General features: G+C 34.3%; 1 protein-coding gene across 5 annotated transcripts in view; it reads right to left on the bottom strand.

The window, feature by feature from the left end:
- BRWD3 (bromodomain and WD repeat-containing protein) overlaps positions 1–15,524 on the bottom strand; it is a 69,616-nt gene that overhangs the window by 40,939 nt on the left and 13,153 nt on the right. For all 5 annotated transcript variants that reach the window (XM_080181122.1, XM_080181120.1, XM_080181121.1 and 2 more), the window contains exons 20-47: positions 15,352–15,433; positions 14,875–14,992; positions 14,470–14,503; positions 14,129–14,230; positions 13,555–13,645; positions 12,270–12,359; positions 11,980–12,066; positions 11,307–11,448; positions 10,696–10,759; positions 9,743–9,830; positions 8,937–9,022; positions 8,579–8,650; positions 8,230–8,293; positions 7,721–7,780; positions 7,269–7,405; positions 6,702–6,827; positions 5,752–5,886; positions 4,973–5,090; positions 4,702–4,802; positions 4,319–4,427; positions 3,782–3,939; positions 3,371–3,454; positions 3,040–3,119; positions 2,343–2,400; positions 2,128–2,225; positions 1,861–1,916; positions 1,435–1,509; positions 392–482 (exon numbers count right to left, since the gene is read on the bottom strand). In XM_080181122.1, coding sequence (XP_080037248.1) covers positions 392–482; positions 1,435–1,509; positions 1,861–1,916; positions 2,128–2,225; positions 2,343–2,400; positions 3,040–3,119; positions 3,371–3,454; positions 3,782–3,939; positions 4,319–4,427; positions 4,702–4,802; positions 4,973–5,090; positions 5,752–5,886; positions 6,702–6,827; positions 7,269–7,405; positions 7,721–7,780; positions 8,230–8,293; positions 8,579–8,650; positions 8,937–9,022; positions 9,743–9,830; positions 10,696–10,759; positions 11,307–11,448; positions 11,980–12,066; positions 12,270–12,359; positions 13,555–13,645; positions 14,129–14,230; positions 14,470–14,503; positions 14,875–14,992; positions 15,352–15,433 — 2,606 coding nt within the window. The remainder of the gene's footprint in view (positions 1–391; positions 483–1,434; positions 1,510–1,860; positions 1,917–2,127; positions 2,226–2,342; positions 2,401–3,039; positions 3,120–3,370; positions 3,455–3,781; positions 3,940–4,318; positions 4,428–4,701; positions 4,803–4,972; positions 5,091–5,751; positions 5,887–6,701; positions 6,828–7,268; positions 7,406–7,720; positions 7,781–8,229; positions 8,294–8,578; positions 8,651–8,936; positions 9,023–9,742; positions 9,831–10,695; positions 10,760–11,306; positions 11,449–11,979; positions 12,067–12,269; positions 12,360–13,554; positions 13,646–14,128; positions 14,231–14,469; positions 14,504–14,874; positions 14,993–15,351; positions 15,434–15,524) is intronic.

Below are 15,524 nucleotides of genomic sequence, written 5' to 3'. Positions count from 1 at the left end.
ATTAGAAGCTGATATTAAAAAACCATCCAGGACATAAAACAAACTTCACTGTAAAGGAGAACCATATCGGTTCAGTGACGAGAAAACAGACAACAGATCTATAGTAAAGATAACAGATACAGATAACTACCTCCCTACTTCCCTTTTTCAATGACCTTTTCGGTCTGTCTGCTATTAAATTGTTTTCGGCCGAGTTAATATTTCCAACACCATTGGTCAATTTTCAATGACCCAATTGAGAATCGGCACAAGGACATTATGATGGGGAGATACAGTTATTTTACCCTTTCACCCTCGAGTGTTTTACTTTAATGTTCAGACAGATAGACAAACAAACAGATTGTTACTTTAAATAAAGATGTAGCTGGAGAATGAGTTCAATGATTTCCTGACGGAAGGCTGTCTGTTTTCTAATTCAGCTGATCTTTGGTTAGCTGCCGCCTGTTGTCGGCGGCTCAGCGCTTTGGTAGACACTCCTTTACCTAGATATACAGGCTGAGTCAGTAATAGTTATTTCTCGCATCGTATTATACACAGCTTTCCGCGGATATAGAATGTACAGTTACGGGATTAAAACCAGCTTTTTAGCCCCGACATACCGAAGGCACGGGCTAAAAAAACTGGTTTTAACTTAATGATTGTACATTTTTATGGGTGTAAAAAACTGGATATAATACAATGCTAGACATAATTTTTCGTATGGATGTGAACCGGTTCTAATCAACGGGATATTATTCGGTTTCGAATTAATACGAGAAAAGTTTTTTCTTTTTCCTACACAAATAATAAGTAATGTGAATCAATTAAAGTTAACCCCTAAAAGAATATGATAATTTATAGAATATGTCATTAAATGTTTTTTGAAAGTCAAAACTAAAATTTTTTTCATGCATAATAAGAGATATAAGTTTTCCGGAATTTTAATGTAGGGAGTAGATTTGAAATCTGCATCAAATTTTAAGGATTTTTTATAAAATTCATTTTTTGTATAATTCTTTATCTAAAAGCGGAAATACAAATTAAGTTAATTAATTTTGGCATCCGTGATTGGTGGATTTAAAAAATCTGCGCTCTGATTGGATGTCGTACATCATTCAACCAATTAGAGCGCAGGTAGTTTAAAATCCAACTATCCTATTGGTCAAAATTAATTAACTTAAAATGTATTTCCGCTTTTAGATAAAAAATTATACAAAAAACGAATTTTATAAAAAATCCTTAAAATTTGATGCAGATTTCAAATCTACTCCCTACATTAAAATTCCGGAAAACTTATATCTCTTAATGCATAATCCATCTGATTATCTCATTGATATTAGTATTAAACTTCATATGAATATTTTTATTTTATCACAATTTAGTTTATCCTTCCTTTACACAAAATGCTTTAACACTGCATAGCTGAAAAGTAGATTGATTATTTAATTTCCATACCTTTGTCTTTTGGTGTTTCTTCATCTGTTTCACTTAAAACAAGTTTTCTCCTTCCCTTGCTCTTATTTTCTTCTTCTGAAAAATCAAAATCAAAATAAATATGTAGACAGTTTTCAATTCTTTTCACGAAAAAGTTTTTTTTGGTAAATTAATGTTTTATTTCTTAATTTGAAATGGTGGGAGTGGGGTAAAAAATTTATCGGGAAGTGGAAGGGGGGTAGAAGGATTTTTAACCCCCCCCCCCCCCAAATCATTATAATCATATGTATTAAAATAAGGGATTTGAACAAGCATAATTTTAGCTATTTATGGGTTAAAATTCTCAGAATACACCGTGTTACATATAAGTTAATAACGTGCTTGGTCAGACAGACGAACATACGACAATTATAGATTATAGCTGCGCTACTAGAAAAAGAACTTTACCTGTCTCAGATTCCTCATCAAATGCTACGGCCTTTGGAGCTTTCTTTTTGGCAGACCTAAAAAAAATATTTAAAGTAAGAATTTTTCTCAAAAAGTTTTTTAGTAAAATAAAATTATGTGAGGCCAATTTTAAAGAACATGGGTCTCAAAATGTTAGAGTTCTTTTAAGAACATTTCTTCCTTTCTTGAACAACACCTACTTATTAGCCAAGGCATTCAATCTGTTCCTCTTTTAACCCCTTTAATTAAAAAAACGTAGAAAATTACCTGGGTTTAATGATATTTTGAGTTTCTTCTGAACTTTCCTCGCTTGACTGAGAATCTTCATCATATTTAACAGGCTTCTTCCTTCGACCACGGCCATTCTGAAAGAAACAAAGGCATGAAAAACAATGAAAATCGGCTAGGAACAGTCTAAAAGAAAGACATTCTTGATGAAGATCAAACTTTTGAGATCTAATATGGCAACTATAAATATTTACCTTTTGAGCAGATGAAGGGCCTTCCCCAGGATCCTCATATGCATCTTCTTCAGTTTCTGTTGAATCGAATATGTCCTTTTATGTATATTTAGCAACCAAACTAATCATACATAGCAAATTAAATATAAAAGTCTGTGTAGAGACAGTGAAAATTATTGTAGGTTTGACTTTCGCAAAGTAGTTGATATCGTTACTCAATATGCCTTTCCTTAATCAAATTCAAAACAGAAAGGATATAGTAGCTTTTGAAAAATTGCGTAAAGTTGTGAGTAAGCTTCTAGACAAATGCGCTTATTAAGTCTAACTGTTCTTAAGGGTGACCAAACGCATAGCATAATTAAATGCATATTTTCAGTTTGACCTTATAAGCGTATTTGACTGGAAATTTACTTACAACTTTACGTAATTTTTTAAAAACTACTATTTCCTTAATCTGAATCGCAGCTGTGATAAAAAATCTGTATATTGGAATAATAAAAAGAAATATAGGATTTTACTAACTGCTGAACCAATATGATTCTCTTTTACCCACCCATGAGAATGCGCCTCTGGAAAAATACCCATGAACACGATTTATAAGCTTTTTTTTTAAAGCTAAATGGAAAGTTGATTGTTGATTACCCCCCTCAATTTCCTTTCAATGCCCCTAGAGGCCTTTAGGGGGCATTGGCACTGGTAAACTAAAAGACAAATTCCTTCAGTTTCATCAAATTCTTCGTCCTCATCGTCAGAGTCATCCCTACGAGCTTTTCGTTTCTGCGGAGTTCTACCCTGCTTCTAAAATAAACAGGGAAAAAGAAATTATTAAGGACATTTTTCGTCTGCTAGCAAATTGTTTTCTGCTACTTGCCTGTGTTAATATACCCAACACCATTGGTTGATTTTCAAAGACCCAATTGAGAGTCGGAACAAGTTAATTGGGATAGAAAAATACAGTTATTTAACCCCTTCCTTCTAGTGTTTTACTCTTTTGTTGAGCGAAACTGCAAATTTTTTTATATATATTTTTTAAGATTTTAAAAACAAACCTTAGGAGTGACAGAGGGGCTGATTCCTTTCTTTTTCAACAGGGTTAAGCGTCGGTTCACCTTGCGCCAGTCTTTTACAATTATCTAAAAAATATATTTATATTTTTATTTGGGCAAATATCTGCTAACAGCCAGGAGGGATCTAAAGGGATAAGACAATAGCCGATTAATTGATGATGAAAAACAAAATTACCCCTCCCTTCAGTAGATTAAAATTAGTGGTTGAAACGTTTGAACACTCAACTTTAAATTAAAATTTATTAAAGTCACCAAAGTTGTTGAGCCAACGAAAAAGAAAACGTTTTTATAAAACTTTAGGAGACTAGTGTATTAAATAGTCCATTGTCCACTCTGTCAGTTCAAAATACAGAATTTCATGAAAGTCTACCATCTAAAAAAATAGCTTGAAACCTGAAACTCCTCAAGGAAATAATCCTTCAAATTCTTGGTCATGGCAATGATGGGCGACTTTCTGCTTGTGTTGTACTTGAAAGAGTTGGCAAACACCAGGTTCATGTCTTCCTTCAGCTCCATCGGGGTTTTATATTCACCAACTCTCAAGGTTTCCTAAGATTAGGCCTAAAATTAAGTTACATGTTCCAAAAAAGGCTTTCCCTCCAAGTTCCTTTTATCGGAAAAAACCGTCACCCCATTATTTTCAATTAATATTATTTCCTCCCCCCCCCCCCCACCTCCAGTGATGATAATTAACAAAATTTTCCCCTTTGTAAATCAAAATTTTTTGCAGAAAAGTATGGACACTGATTATTAGAACCAACCATAGAAGATTTAACAAAAGTACTCAAAGTTTTTGATCTAGCTAACAAAAAAATATGTTTATAAAACCTTGGGTATAATTCACAGTAAAAAATGCTTATATACATATATACCTCTATTTTTATTATGAAAGACAAAACGAAGATTCGCAAAATTTAAGGCTTAATCCCTGTATGGAAGAGAGGTCCATGGGTGTTGTGATGAAACGGGAATAGTCGGGGAAATCTATCTCAGACACGGGTTCCCTGAATGGCTCGGAATCTGGCATGGCGAACATTCTGTGGATTTTAGAGTTTTTTTTTGTCGGATTTTTCATCAAATTTTCTACATGTTAACTAAAAAGATTTTAGAATACATAATGATAATGCATTGAATAAACAAGTAATATCTGCACACTAAAAGTCTGAGATATTGCTAAACAACCACTGTTTTGGGAGGCCCCTAATTCCATACAAATGACAAAGATGAATAGATTTTTTTTATGGATTTGTGGAAGTAGTAAAACCTAGATGTATTTATTTCCAAAAAGGCCGATAAAAACTCTAAAAATTCCTTTTGAGCAAATCATTACAGTCATGCTTCCATTGTTTAGGATTTATTGGAGAATTAGATTCACTGCTTGCACCTCCAGATTTTATCCTACGCCTTGGCCTTCCTGAAATAGGTATTACAACTTGTGAAATACATGGATCTAAAGGGATAGGACAATAGATTATAAATATATTATACCTAAACATGAATAATGATCATGAACAATACTACCCTTACCTTTTTTATTATTTCTGATTAAAAGAATACTTCTCGCAAAGGATTAAAAAAACGTACCTGGACCTCCAGAAGTGCCAGCAGTACTTTTGCCAGGTTTGGCCTCCTGTGTGTCCTCCCACTTGAAATTATCCACCAGCCTGTGGTACTCCCCGTTCACATCAGTCAGTTCAGGGTCCTAAAAATTAATTTTTATTGATTGAAAATTAAAAATCGGCAAAATAAATCAAGTTCAAACATTCTTGTTTTTTTTTATAAAGTTTGTCTCAAATGATTCAAAATTGTCTAATTTTGCGAGAAATGACAAAATAAATTCGGTATTCAGAGGCATCAGTAGTTCCGGATTCCTCATGATACATCATAACAGCTCAATTAATATCTTTAACTTTAGCAACGGCCAACCCAGGTTATTAAAGTACAAAACCATGCATTAAATTATTTCAAACTGTGTAATATTTTTTTTGTATGCTTATTTTGATGATATACATATTCATCTATCTAGCTATCTATTTATCTATCTATTTATTTATGATTTATCTATCTATTTACCTATCTGTCTATCTATCTATTTACCTATCTATCTGTCTGTCTATCTATCTGTCTGTCTATCTGTCTATCCATCCATCTATCTGCCTGTCTATCCATCTATCTGTCTGTCTATCCATCTATTTGTCAGTCTATCTTGCTATCTAACTGTTTAACTTGATTATTTTGAGTACTAAATCTGTGAGAATTCTGGCATTCTTTACAATATCAGTCAGCCTGTATGTCTGATGATCTGTATGTCTGTCCGTTTTTCTGTTTGTCCATCTTTCTGGTTAGTCTATCTAATTGTTTACCTGGATTATTTTGAGTACCAAATCAGTGAGAATTCTGGCATTCTTTACAATATCAGTCTTTGGTCTGTTATAAGATTCCGCGTTGGTGGCCATGTATCTCACATCAAATTGGACAGCGGTTATGCGGCGATAGAACTAGAACAAGACGAGATTAGTTTTCCTGGAAACTAATGCCTCTTTTATATCACATAACCTGTGTACTATAAAAAAAAGCGTACAAAAAACTATTTGGAGATCATTATTTTGGTGGTCCCAAGGGCCATACAAATGATAGGAGAGCAATAGAAGTTTTTTTATTGAAATTGGTGGAAAAAGTAGAAAATATATTTCTTTCTGCCCTAAAAGGTATGATTAACCAATACTTAAGTATAATAGTAGGTAAGTTATTATTCTATACTGATCTCGATGAACCGATTGAGTTATCTATTTAGTTAAGAATTATAGGCTATTTTATTTTAAAATTATGAGTTGGGATGGTGTTAAGATTTTTTGGTTGTGTCATAAAAATCAAGAAACCTTCTAACATTAAAATAAGTATTGGTCTTTTGAAGCATGACCGATAAACCGACGGACCAAGTAAATTATATTGTAGTTACTCATTGATGAAGGTAATCAGGTTACACAAAAAAATCAGTCGTCTATATTGAACTATAAGAAATCTATCTTCTGGACAGAAGGACAGTTTGAAATAGAACTTTAAGCTTATGCAGGGATCTTAATGGATAATAAAATGGACAATAAAATAATGTACATCCCAATTGATAATGAAAAAATTACCCATCTTGTAGATTAAAATTATTGGAAAAAATGTTTGGACACTTAACGTATTGAACCAACCAATCAAAATTCAATAGAAGTCCCCAAAGTTCTTGAGCCAACAAATTTAAAAACTTTGGGGAATAGTTTAATAAACAGCCAATTGTCCCCTCCTTCCCTGAAGCTTATCTCACCTGATTGTCTAGTCTGGACTTAATAAGGCTGAAGTCCATGGGATATTCAATCTCGAGCATGTAGTCTGGGTACTGGGTCAGATCCACAGGGTAGTTGAAGGGCTCGGCTATAGCCAGGGCCATCACCTTAAAACATTGAAATAAATAAGATATTTAAAAATTTTGCCTGTCCGTTCATTTTTAATTGTTTTATTGCTCATCTGTCTTGTGTATAGTGCATTGAAGTCCATGGTGGGAGGGTGGTGTTTACCACCCTCAAATTATGAAACACCGTATTTTACCCCTCTAAAAATATTAAAATATATCATAATAAGATTTGAGAATCAAACTGTACTCGAGTTGCCTACGCGTACAGTGGTCTTAAACTTTATAAAGCCCTTACAAATGCATGGACTTAACTTAACCTATTTACTAAACCTTATACTAACCCAACTTAACAAAGCAACTAATTGCAAATATACAAAAGTTATTTATCTTTATGTCTACTGGTGCAATACAATACAAGTATCTATACAAAAGTTAGTCTGCTTGATTATTTATCTATCTAACTATCCATCTATTCTGTACCTGCTCTAGCCCTGCGGAGATCCTCTTGCACTCTGTCTTGCTGTCCAACCCTCTCCATTCATCAGATGTAGGCGTGTACAGGAATCTATCTATCTCTTCCCGCGTCACAGCTATGGCTTCTGTCGTCTTTTCATACCCTTAACACGAATTTTTTTATAATGTAGCCACTTGGTAAGCAATCCCATTTACTAAAGTAATTTGATGTCCAACTGTAAAGTGCTTTAAAATCTGGTAAACGGCTACGCTCTTCGTTATGTTATTGTGTTGGCTGTTCGTGGTCCGTTTTCCTGTCCAGGTTTAAAAGTTCAATTTAACATTAGTCCAGAAAAGAACGCAAGATCTCCCTTAAAAAAACAAAGAAAGTTATCTTGTTGTTTTATTTTAAAATATTTAAATACATGTTTTTATTCTTCAGTTCCAATTTAAGAAAATTTTGCATTAACTAATACTACCTGTTTGTGAGGGGCTGACCGGGTCCATATCCCAGGGGGACAGTCTCTCCTCATCACCTGGGTCAATTGATATTGAATACGTGGATATTGTGAAACATTCTCGTGTATCCTGACAAAATATTTCTCCCAGCTGGCTAATATAACCAGAGATAGAAAAAAACCAGGTTTTTTTTTAAATAACAAACCAGTTTGTTTTTTTGGTTTAAACCGGTTTTTTAACTGTATTTTTACATTATAAAAAGATATAACTGGAAAGATAGGCCTTTGTATAAATAATTAAAAAGAACATTTAAACCATCCCATCTTGTTTATTTAAGCTTGTTTTTTTTGGTTTAGACCACTTGATTTAAACCACGTGGTTTTTTTATGCCATCTCTGAATATATCTCTTTATTACTTTACCCCATCCCCTCCCCCGACCATGGAGGAACATATTGACCAATATCTAAGGACTATATTAGCAACCAAAATTCCCTGTCACAATATCCACGTATTCTAAATCCATTCCTGTGTCCCACAGACATCTGATGCTCAGGAAATTACTGTCAGATAATGTTGGGTCGATTGGCGCAGTCTAAAATAAAATATGTCTAGGTTTCAGGGATCTTAAGGGATTTAATAATGGACAAAAAATTGAAATAATATGTTCCCAATAATAAATTAATAATAAACAAAAATTACCCATTTCATAGATTAAAATTAATGGTTGTGAAGTTTGGATTTAACCAATTAAAATTCAATTAGAGTATCAAAAGAAGTTTAGCAAAATAAGGAAAAAAGCAGGTTCCGTAAGATCCCGTCCAAAAAAATCGGTTCGACTAAACAAACTAGAGGAAAACTTCTGAAAAAGCTGACATACCTCTAGAACAGTTCCGTACCACCAGGAGTCCTCTATCTGGCATCTATACCTGTCACCAGCCTTCCATTTCACCTAAAGTATTTATATTTAAGGCAAAGCTATTATACAATGCATGTGTCTATCCATCCCTTAAGTCTTGACAAAAAAAATTGCAGCAAATAAAATCTTTCAAGTATAAATTATCACGATTCCAAGAAACGATCCTTGTAAAACCCCAATCTGTGACAAACAAGACATTTTTTAGAGACCACTGTTTTGAAGGACCATATAAAAAGGAAAAGAACTATTTTAAAAATTTAATTGGTGGAAGAAGTGAACACAATAATCCTTTTTCTTCAAAAAGGAATAAGAAATTTACCTTTAACGAAGCTTCATAGTTGTGCCTCAAGACCAGAAAGTCGACCACATCGTTCATATCATGGTATTTAATACTGAAATTTTCACCTAAAGAAGTAAATATATTGTTATGAACTTACAAACCTAAGGGCTAAGACAATGGATAATAAATTGATGTTAATCACCAAGGATGATGAACAAAAATACCCCTTATGTAGATTAAAATTAATGGTTAGGAAGGTTTGGTCACTGCTAGTTTGAACCTATCAATTAGGGTTTATAAATAAATCTAAATGTTTCTATGACAACCGATGAGTGAACCTGTATAATTTACAGCCAATGTCCCATCCCTCCCTGGTTAAACTCCTTACTGTTATTCTTTTATTTGACCAATCATCCATCTAAGTTAATAGATTTACTATACTAGATGGTCAATCAGACACAATAATCCGTCCAAGGAGAAAAACAGGGATCTTAAGGGATAAGACAATGGCCAATAAATTGACATACATCCTCAATTATGATACACAAATTTCCCTCTTCTCTAGATTACAATTATTGGTTTAAAAATCTTGACACTCAACTAAATGTATCAACCAATCAAAATTTATTAAAAGTAGGTACCCATTGTTGTTAAACCAACGTTTAAGGAAACACTATTAGAAACAGCCCATTGTCCCCTTCCTTCCTGAGGATAATATTGGTCATATTCCAATATTTATTTTTTCTAATTTTCTCTCCAATTGTTTGTCTATTTGTGAAAGTATAGACAGAAGGACGGACCTTACTAAAGAAAAGCTTCGCTTTGAAAGCATTAAATGTTTATACCTGTTAGCCTGTTATCACTTGGATCCACAATTGCCAGCTTGAGACAGCACAAGCGTGGAGGTCTGATCTCATGCTTCATGCCAATAACCTAGGGTGAAAAAATATTAATATAAAAGTAATATGATGGTTGTCTGTGTGTGTGTGCCAAGCGTGAAGGTCAGATCTCATGTTTCATACCAATAACCTAAATAATCTTTATTTAAAAGTAATATGATGGTTGTCTGTTCGTCTGTGTGTGTGTACTAAGCGTGAAGGTTGGATCTCATGTTTCATACCAATAACCTAAATAAATCTTTATATAAAAGTAATAGAATGGTTGTCTGTCCGTCTGTAACGATCTTGACAACCACTGAACCTGTGTTTCTAGAAGCCGCTAGTATTATAAACTAGTATAAACTTTTCGGATCTACTGCAGTTCACGGTAAAATATTAGTGGTAACGCAATTTTCCAAAAATCTATGAATTTTAAAGGCTGCTAGCTGCCAAACGGCTAAACGTGCAGATCATACCCGCACACCATTGTAAGCGGCATAAGAAGGCCTACAAATAATCTGGAATAGCCAAGATCCAATGATGCACAGGGAAAGCTTCACTGAAGAAAAAAAAACGCGTAAAATGGGTCTTTTTCGCGTATTTCTCTGCATTGCGAGATAATTATGCATTATTGGTTTATGGCTATTCCAGATTATTTGTAGGCCTTCTTATGCCGCTTAAAACAGTGTGCGGGCATGATCTGTACGTTCAGCCGTTTGGCAGCTAGCAGCCTTTAAAATTCATAAATTTTTGGAAAATTGCGTTACCAGCAATATGGTACCGTGAACTTCAGTAGATCCAACTTTTCTTCAGCATTTAAGGATGTTTCAAAAACTCATACTTGGAATAAAAGGTCGACACATAAATCCTTAAATTCAACTTTTCCGCCGATGAAAAAAAAGAAAAAGCACAAAACAAACCTTGACTAATTCAACATCTTTGATATCATCTCTTTGTAGGCAGTGTTGTTCTCTCATATTCAACCTAAAAATAAGGACAACAAATTGTAATATAGTAATTAGACGGATATTTACGGATATTATTCTTTGATAATTTACCTATGTCAAAAGACTGTTGTTTGTTTGTCTATCTATTAAATTTTAATACATCAATCTACAGGTATATATAACACTAGCGGCTTCGCCCCTAGCCTCTAGGGGCTTTGCCCCAAGAGGTAATAAAAAAAAATAAGTACCCCCACTAAGGTACCCCCACTACTTTCTGTTAAAAAAAAAATTAAGTACCCCCACTAAGGTGCCCCCACTACTTTCTAATTAAAAAAAATGTGGGGGGGATTTTTTTGTTTTTTGGGAGGTTGGGGGTGTCCGACCACCCAAGAAAATAGCCTAAAACCACCACAGGACCAGTAGGTATATAGAGTAGAATCCGATCGGTTCAGTGGTTACCGAGATATTAAGGGACAGACAGACGGACAGACATCAAGCTACTTTGTATTATAGATGTCTGCTGTCTGTCTGTCTACCTGCCTATCTATCCATCAATCAAGCAATCAATTAATCAATGACTTCACCTGTATGAGTTTCTCGTCTTCACCAGATTAATGTATCCCACGTGGCCCTGCTTGATGTACATAACCTCGTCACCCATCTGGGGGAAGTACGGACTCTTGTTCGGGATATATTGGGCCAACCAATCACTGGGCAGGTATTCTGTGGTAGTTAACAAGAATTCAATAATAAATACACCAAAAAATATTTGAATAGAGGAGGATTGGATTTTCTTACCATTTAGGTTAATATATTGCCTAAAATGATAAATTATATATCTTATATATAGAATGACAGACATACAGACCCACAGACCAAGTAAATTAGAGTATTGATCACTGGTAAAATAAATTTTAACAAAAAATATACCACCTATCTTAAATTGGTGCCAAGAAAAAAAATTCTCCAAAAAATTTAATTATACAGACGGCTATTTTGAACTGTAGAGTAGCTTTGCAATTAAATATACAATCCGATAATATAAATTAGTAAGCCCATTTTGTCCAACGCTAAAGATCTTAGAAATCACAGGTTTTCAAGGGAACTTTTTAAACATTTCGGGTTGGTTTTTGGCTATTTTCCTGATCTCTCCTAACCCTAACCTCCATTAAAGTGTAGACGCGAAAAAAGTAGTGAAGTTTATATCAATCTACAACCTTTTCTCCCCCTAAATGGATTATTTTGAATTGTTTCCTGGTGGAATATCATCCAGTCTTGAGGGATTGAAGGAATAATTCTTTTTCTTCGTTTTCGCAGTTCGCGAGGGGCCTGGTGTTCCATTTTCTAGAAAAAAAAACATACTGTTTCTATACTTAGAGATAAATTTATGTACAGTATATGATATACAACATTACCCTTTCTATAGATTACAATTGGTGGTTAAACGTAACTAATGAAGTAACTAACAAGTATGAACACGTTATTATATAAATAAACAGCCCAATGCCCCCCCCCCCCAACTCTGGTAAGTTCCCCATTAATCATACCTTGAGCAGTTGATGCGGATGGCAGGTTTTCAGCCTCAGCCTCTGATTCCTCCTGGCTAGAGGCGGGTTTACTACCTTCAGTTCCACGAGCTTAAAAGAGGAATGGATATAGAATACATGGATATTGTAAGAGATTCTCGCATACCCTGATAAAATGTTTCTAACAGATAGCTGGTTATAATATAACGACCCCCACCCCCTTGTGACTTTACCATTATCCAAACCTGATATATTAGCAACCTGAACAGACGACAAAAAATCCCCTGTAATAATATCCAACTATCTTATATCCATTAAAATAGAGTAATTCTATAAATAAGAAAGAGAATCTATTTCAAAACCTTTACCCCAGATACAATAATCCTTCCAACTTCAAAAGAATTTCCAGCCGACGAAATGTTTTGTTCACATTTTTAAAAATCATGACAAAAATATTGGATAATAGCTAGCTTTTTCCTAAGCTTTTATTATAAACTACATTATGAATATGAATATTTCTCAACGGCTCGAAAAACTAACAACAAGGTATCGCCAAAGTGAAAGGTTGACCCCTCCCCCACTATTATGTACCTATAGTTTGTTTAAAAGGGGGGGAGGGTTTAATGCAACCATCTCGTAATCAGTGAGCAAATGGCACTTAGAATTCGAATTTCGATCTAAACTTTTGGATGAGTAATCCTTTGTAGGTCTATTTTCCCTAAATCGAACAAAAAGTTGGAAAAGTAACGGCTGGCGGCTCAGCCGTTTAGCCGTTTTTTTGCCTATTTTCAGGGTAAATTCATCATCAATTACGTAGGAATCAACTATTTAAAACATATTTTTGGTTTAATTCATGTTAAATAATAGCAATAACCATTTTTGAAACTTCTAGTACCAACAGCTACCGTCTAGAACCGTTTGATCGCGTTTTGGAGTGGCAACGAGAATAAGGTGGAGATAGGTTTCGTGATTAATTTGTACTATAGATATCCAAAAAAATGGCAAAACTGCTGAGCCGCCAGCCGTTAGCCGTTACTTTTCCAACTTTTTGTTCGATTTAGGGAAAATAGACCTACCAAGGATTACTCATGCAAAATTTCAGATGGAAATTCGAATTCTAAGTGCCATTTGCTCACTGATTACTAGATGGTTGCATTAAAAAACTCCCCCTTAACAAAGAACTGCTCATAGGGGAGGTTTGTCCGACTGTGAAGTCAAGATCTAATAATAATACTACGTATGATTGAGAAAAAACCCACTGCTCTCAAACCTTGGAGGCTTAGCAACTGTACATTAATGTTTGTACCTGATTTTCTTGCAGTTCTCTGTGGTGGTGTCAAATTGTTAGCCCCCCAATCACTGTAATCTGTGCTACTTGAGCTCGAACTTTCATCACTCTAAATGATAAAATAAATAATTTTTGTAATAAAGATGGTCATTTCCCCCCATCTTTTTACGTAAAGTTGTGTATTAGCGTTCACTCAAATGCGCTTTTTGAGTCAAACAGTTCTCAATTATGAACATTTCATATATATTAATTTGGTCAAAATTATGAACAGTTTGACTTAATAAACGCTTTTGACTAAACGCTAACACACAACTTTACGGAAAATACGCGAAAAAATGACTTTTTAAAAATAGATTCTATTGTATTTTATCTTTTTAAAAAAGAGGAGGTTGATTATGTTCCCTCTTCTACTCTTGATTGCTAAAAATAGCCTAAATCTTTTCCATAGCATATCTTCCTTAAAGAAGTTAATTAATTTGATAAATATCTAATAATATTAGACTTGCCCTAACCCTGTGGGGCTAACCTGTAACCAATATAACACAACCTAACCAAAATTAGGGACCCTGAGGAAAACGCCTACTACACTAACCTCAAGATCACTTTCTTCCAGCTCTGTATCACTGGTGGCATCACTGTTCACAGCTTCTTCCTGCTCCTCTTCCTCACTAGAGTCATTATCATCATGGCTATCCTGAATAATAATATCATCACTGTTAGCTGTTTTTTAAAATGTTATTTACATATTTGAAGATAAAATATGCAATGCATAGGTATTTTGTTTAACAAGTTGAACTCGTACCCTTCTAATACGAAATTTTAATCTAACCCGTTCAGAGACAACCTGGAGGCCTGCAGCAACTGAACCTGGAGGCGAAATACAACTTTTAACCTCCATTGTCTTGTCCCCTAATATCCCTGAGAATAGTTTACCTGTGCATGTGGCTGTGGATTGCTGTGAACTGGCCTAAAACAAATTCATAATTAACAAAATTATTTTCAAACATCCTTACTTGATAAGTAGCAAGATGTCTTTCTTTCTGTCACTTTGTCAGTTGCTAACCACTAAACCGATATTCTTCTCTATTGCAACAACTTAACAAGGACGTCCAAGCTTATCCCCCCCCAAAAAAAAATACCCCTGGGGTAAAACATGATCATCAAAGTTATATATACACAATCTCTCATTAGTTGGCTTAAATAGGAGATTTTGATTAAAGTTGGAGAGTACAAACTAGCAGAGTCTAATCTTATAAACAAATAATTTTTCTTTACAGAAGGGGTAATTTTGTTTATTGTAATCAGTGGTGTATTACTATTAATATCCTTGTAACTTACCTTGCTTGCCTGCTGGTTCTAGTCCTGTCCGACCTGGACAACCTGGCTCCGCCCCTTCCACCTCGACCACGCCTACTTCCCATAATTCGCTCGATGCCCTCATGCCGAGATTCCAGACCTTTTAAAAATATCTTTTAGTAGAGAAAAACAAAAAGCTTTCTTTTTTCATGATAGAACAATAAACCAAAATACGGTATGTAATAAAGTAGAAAAATTGCATCGAGACTGCCCAGAAGAAAATAGATGGACTTACAAATAAACAATAATTCTAGAAAAGCTGGGTTCTATTTTGAAGCATTTATATACCTTATCTGTATTGTATTGGTCAATAATATCAATCACGATTTAACATTCATCGAACTATTGGAGAATATGCTATGGGAAACCAAAAATAAACAGGCTTTGTCGAGTAAAAAAAACCGGGTTAAAGCAAGTTAAAATTGTAAACAAAAGAAACAAATATATAAATAAACATACCTATTCTAACAGTTCTCCGTTTAGCCATCTCCATTTTATAACTCTGTCTCTCACGGATTCCTAGATTTTTTCTTCGTGCCTGATTTGGAGAAATATTTCATTATTGGAAATATATGAACAGTGTTTTGAAGGTTATAATGCAATCACAGATGAATGGAATATAAATGATAATG

Source organism: Acartia tonsa, chromosome 13, assembly GCF_053477335.1.
Source record: "Acartia tonsa isolate MP-2025a chromosome 13, ASM5347733v1, whole genome shotgun sequence".
In the NCBI taxonomy this organism is placed as follows: domain Eukaryota; kingdom Metazoa; phylum Arthropoda; class Copepoda; order Calanoida; family Acartiidae; genus Acartia; species Acartia tonsa.
Note: the sequence above shows the minus strand (reverse complement) of the source record. Positions and strands in the feature narration are given on the sequence as shown.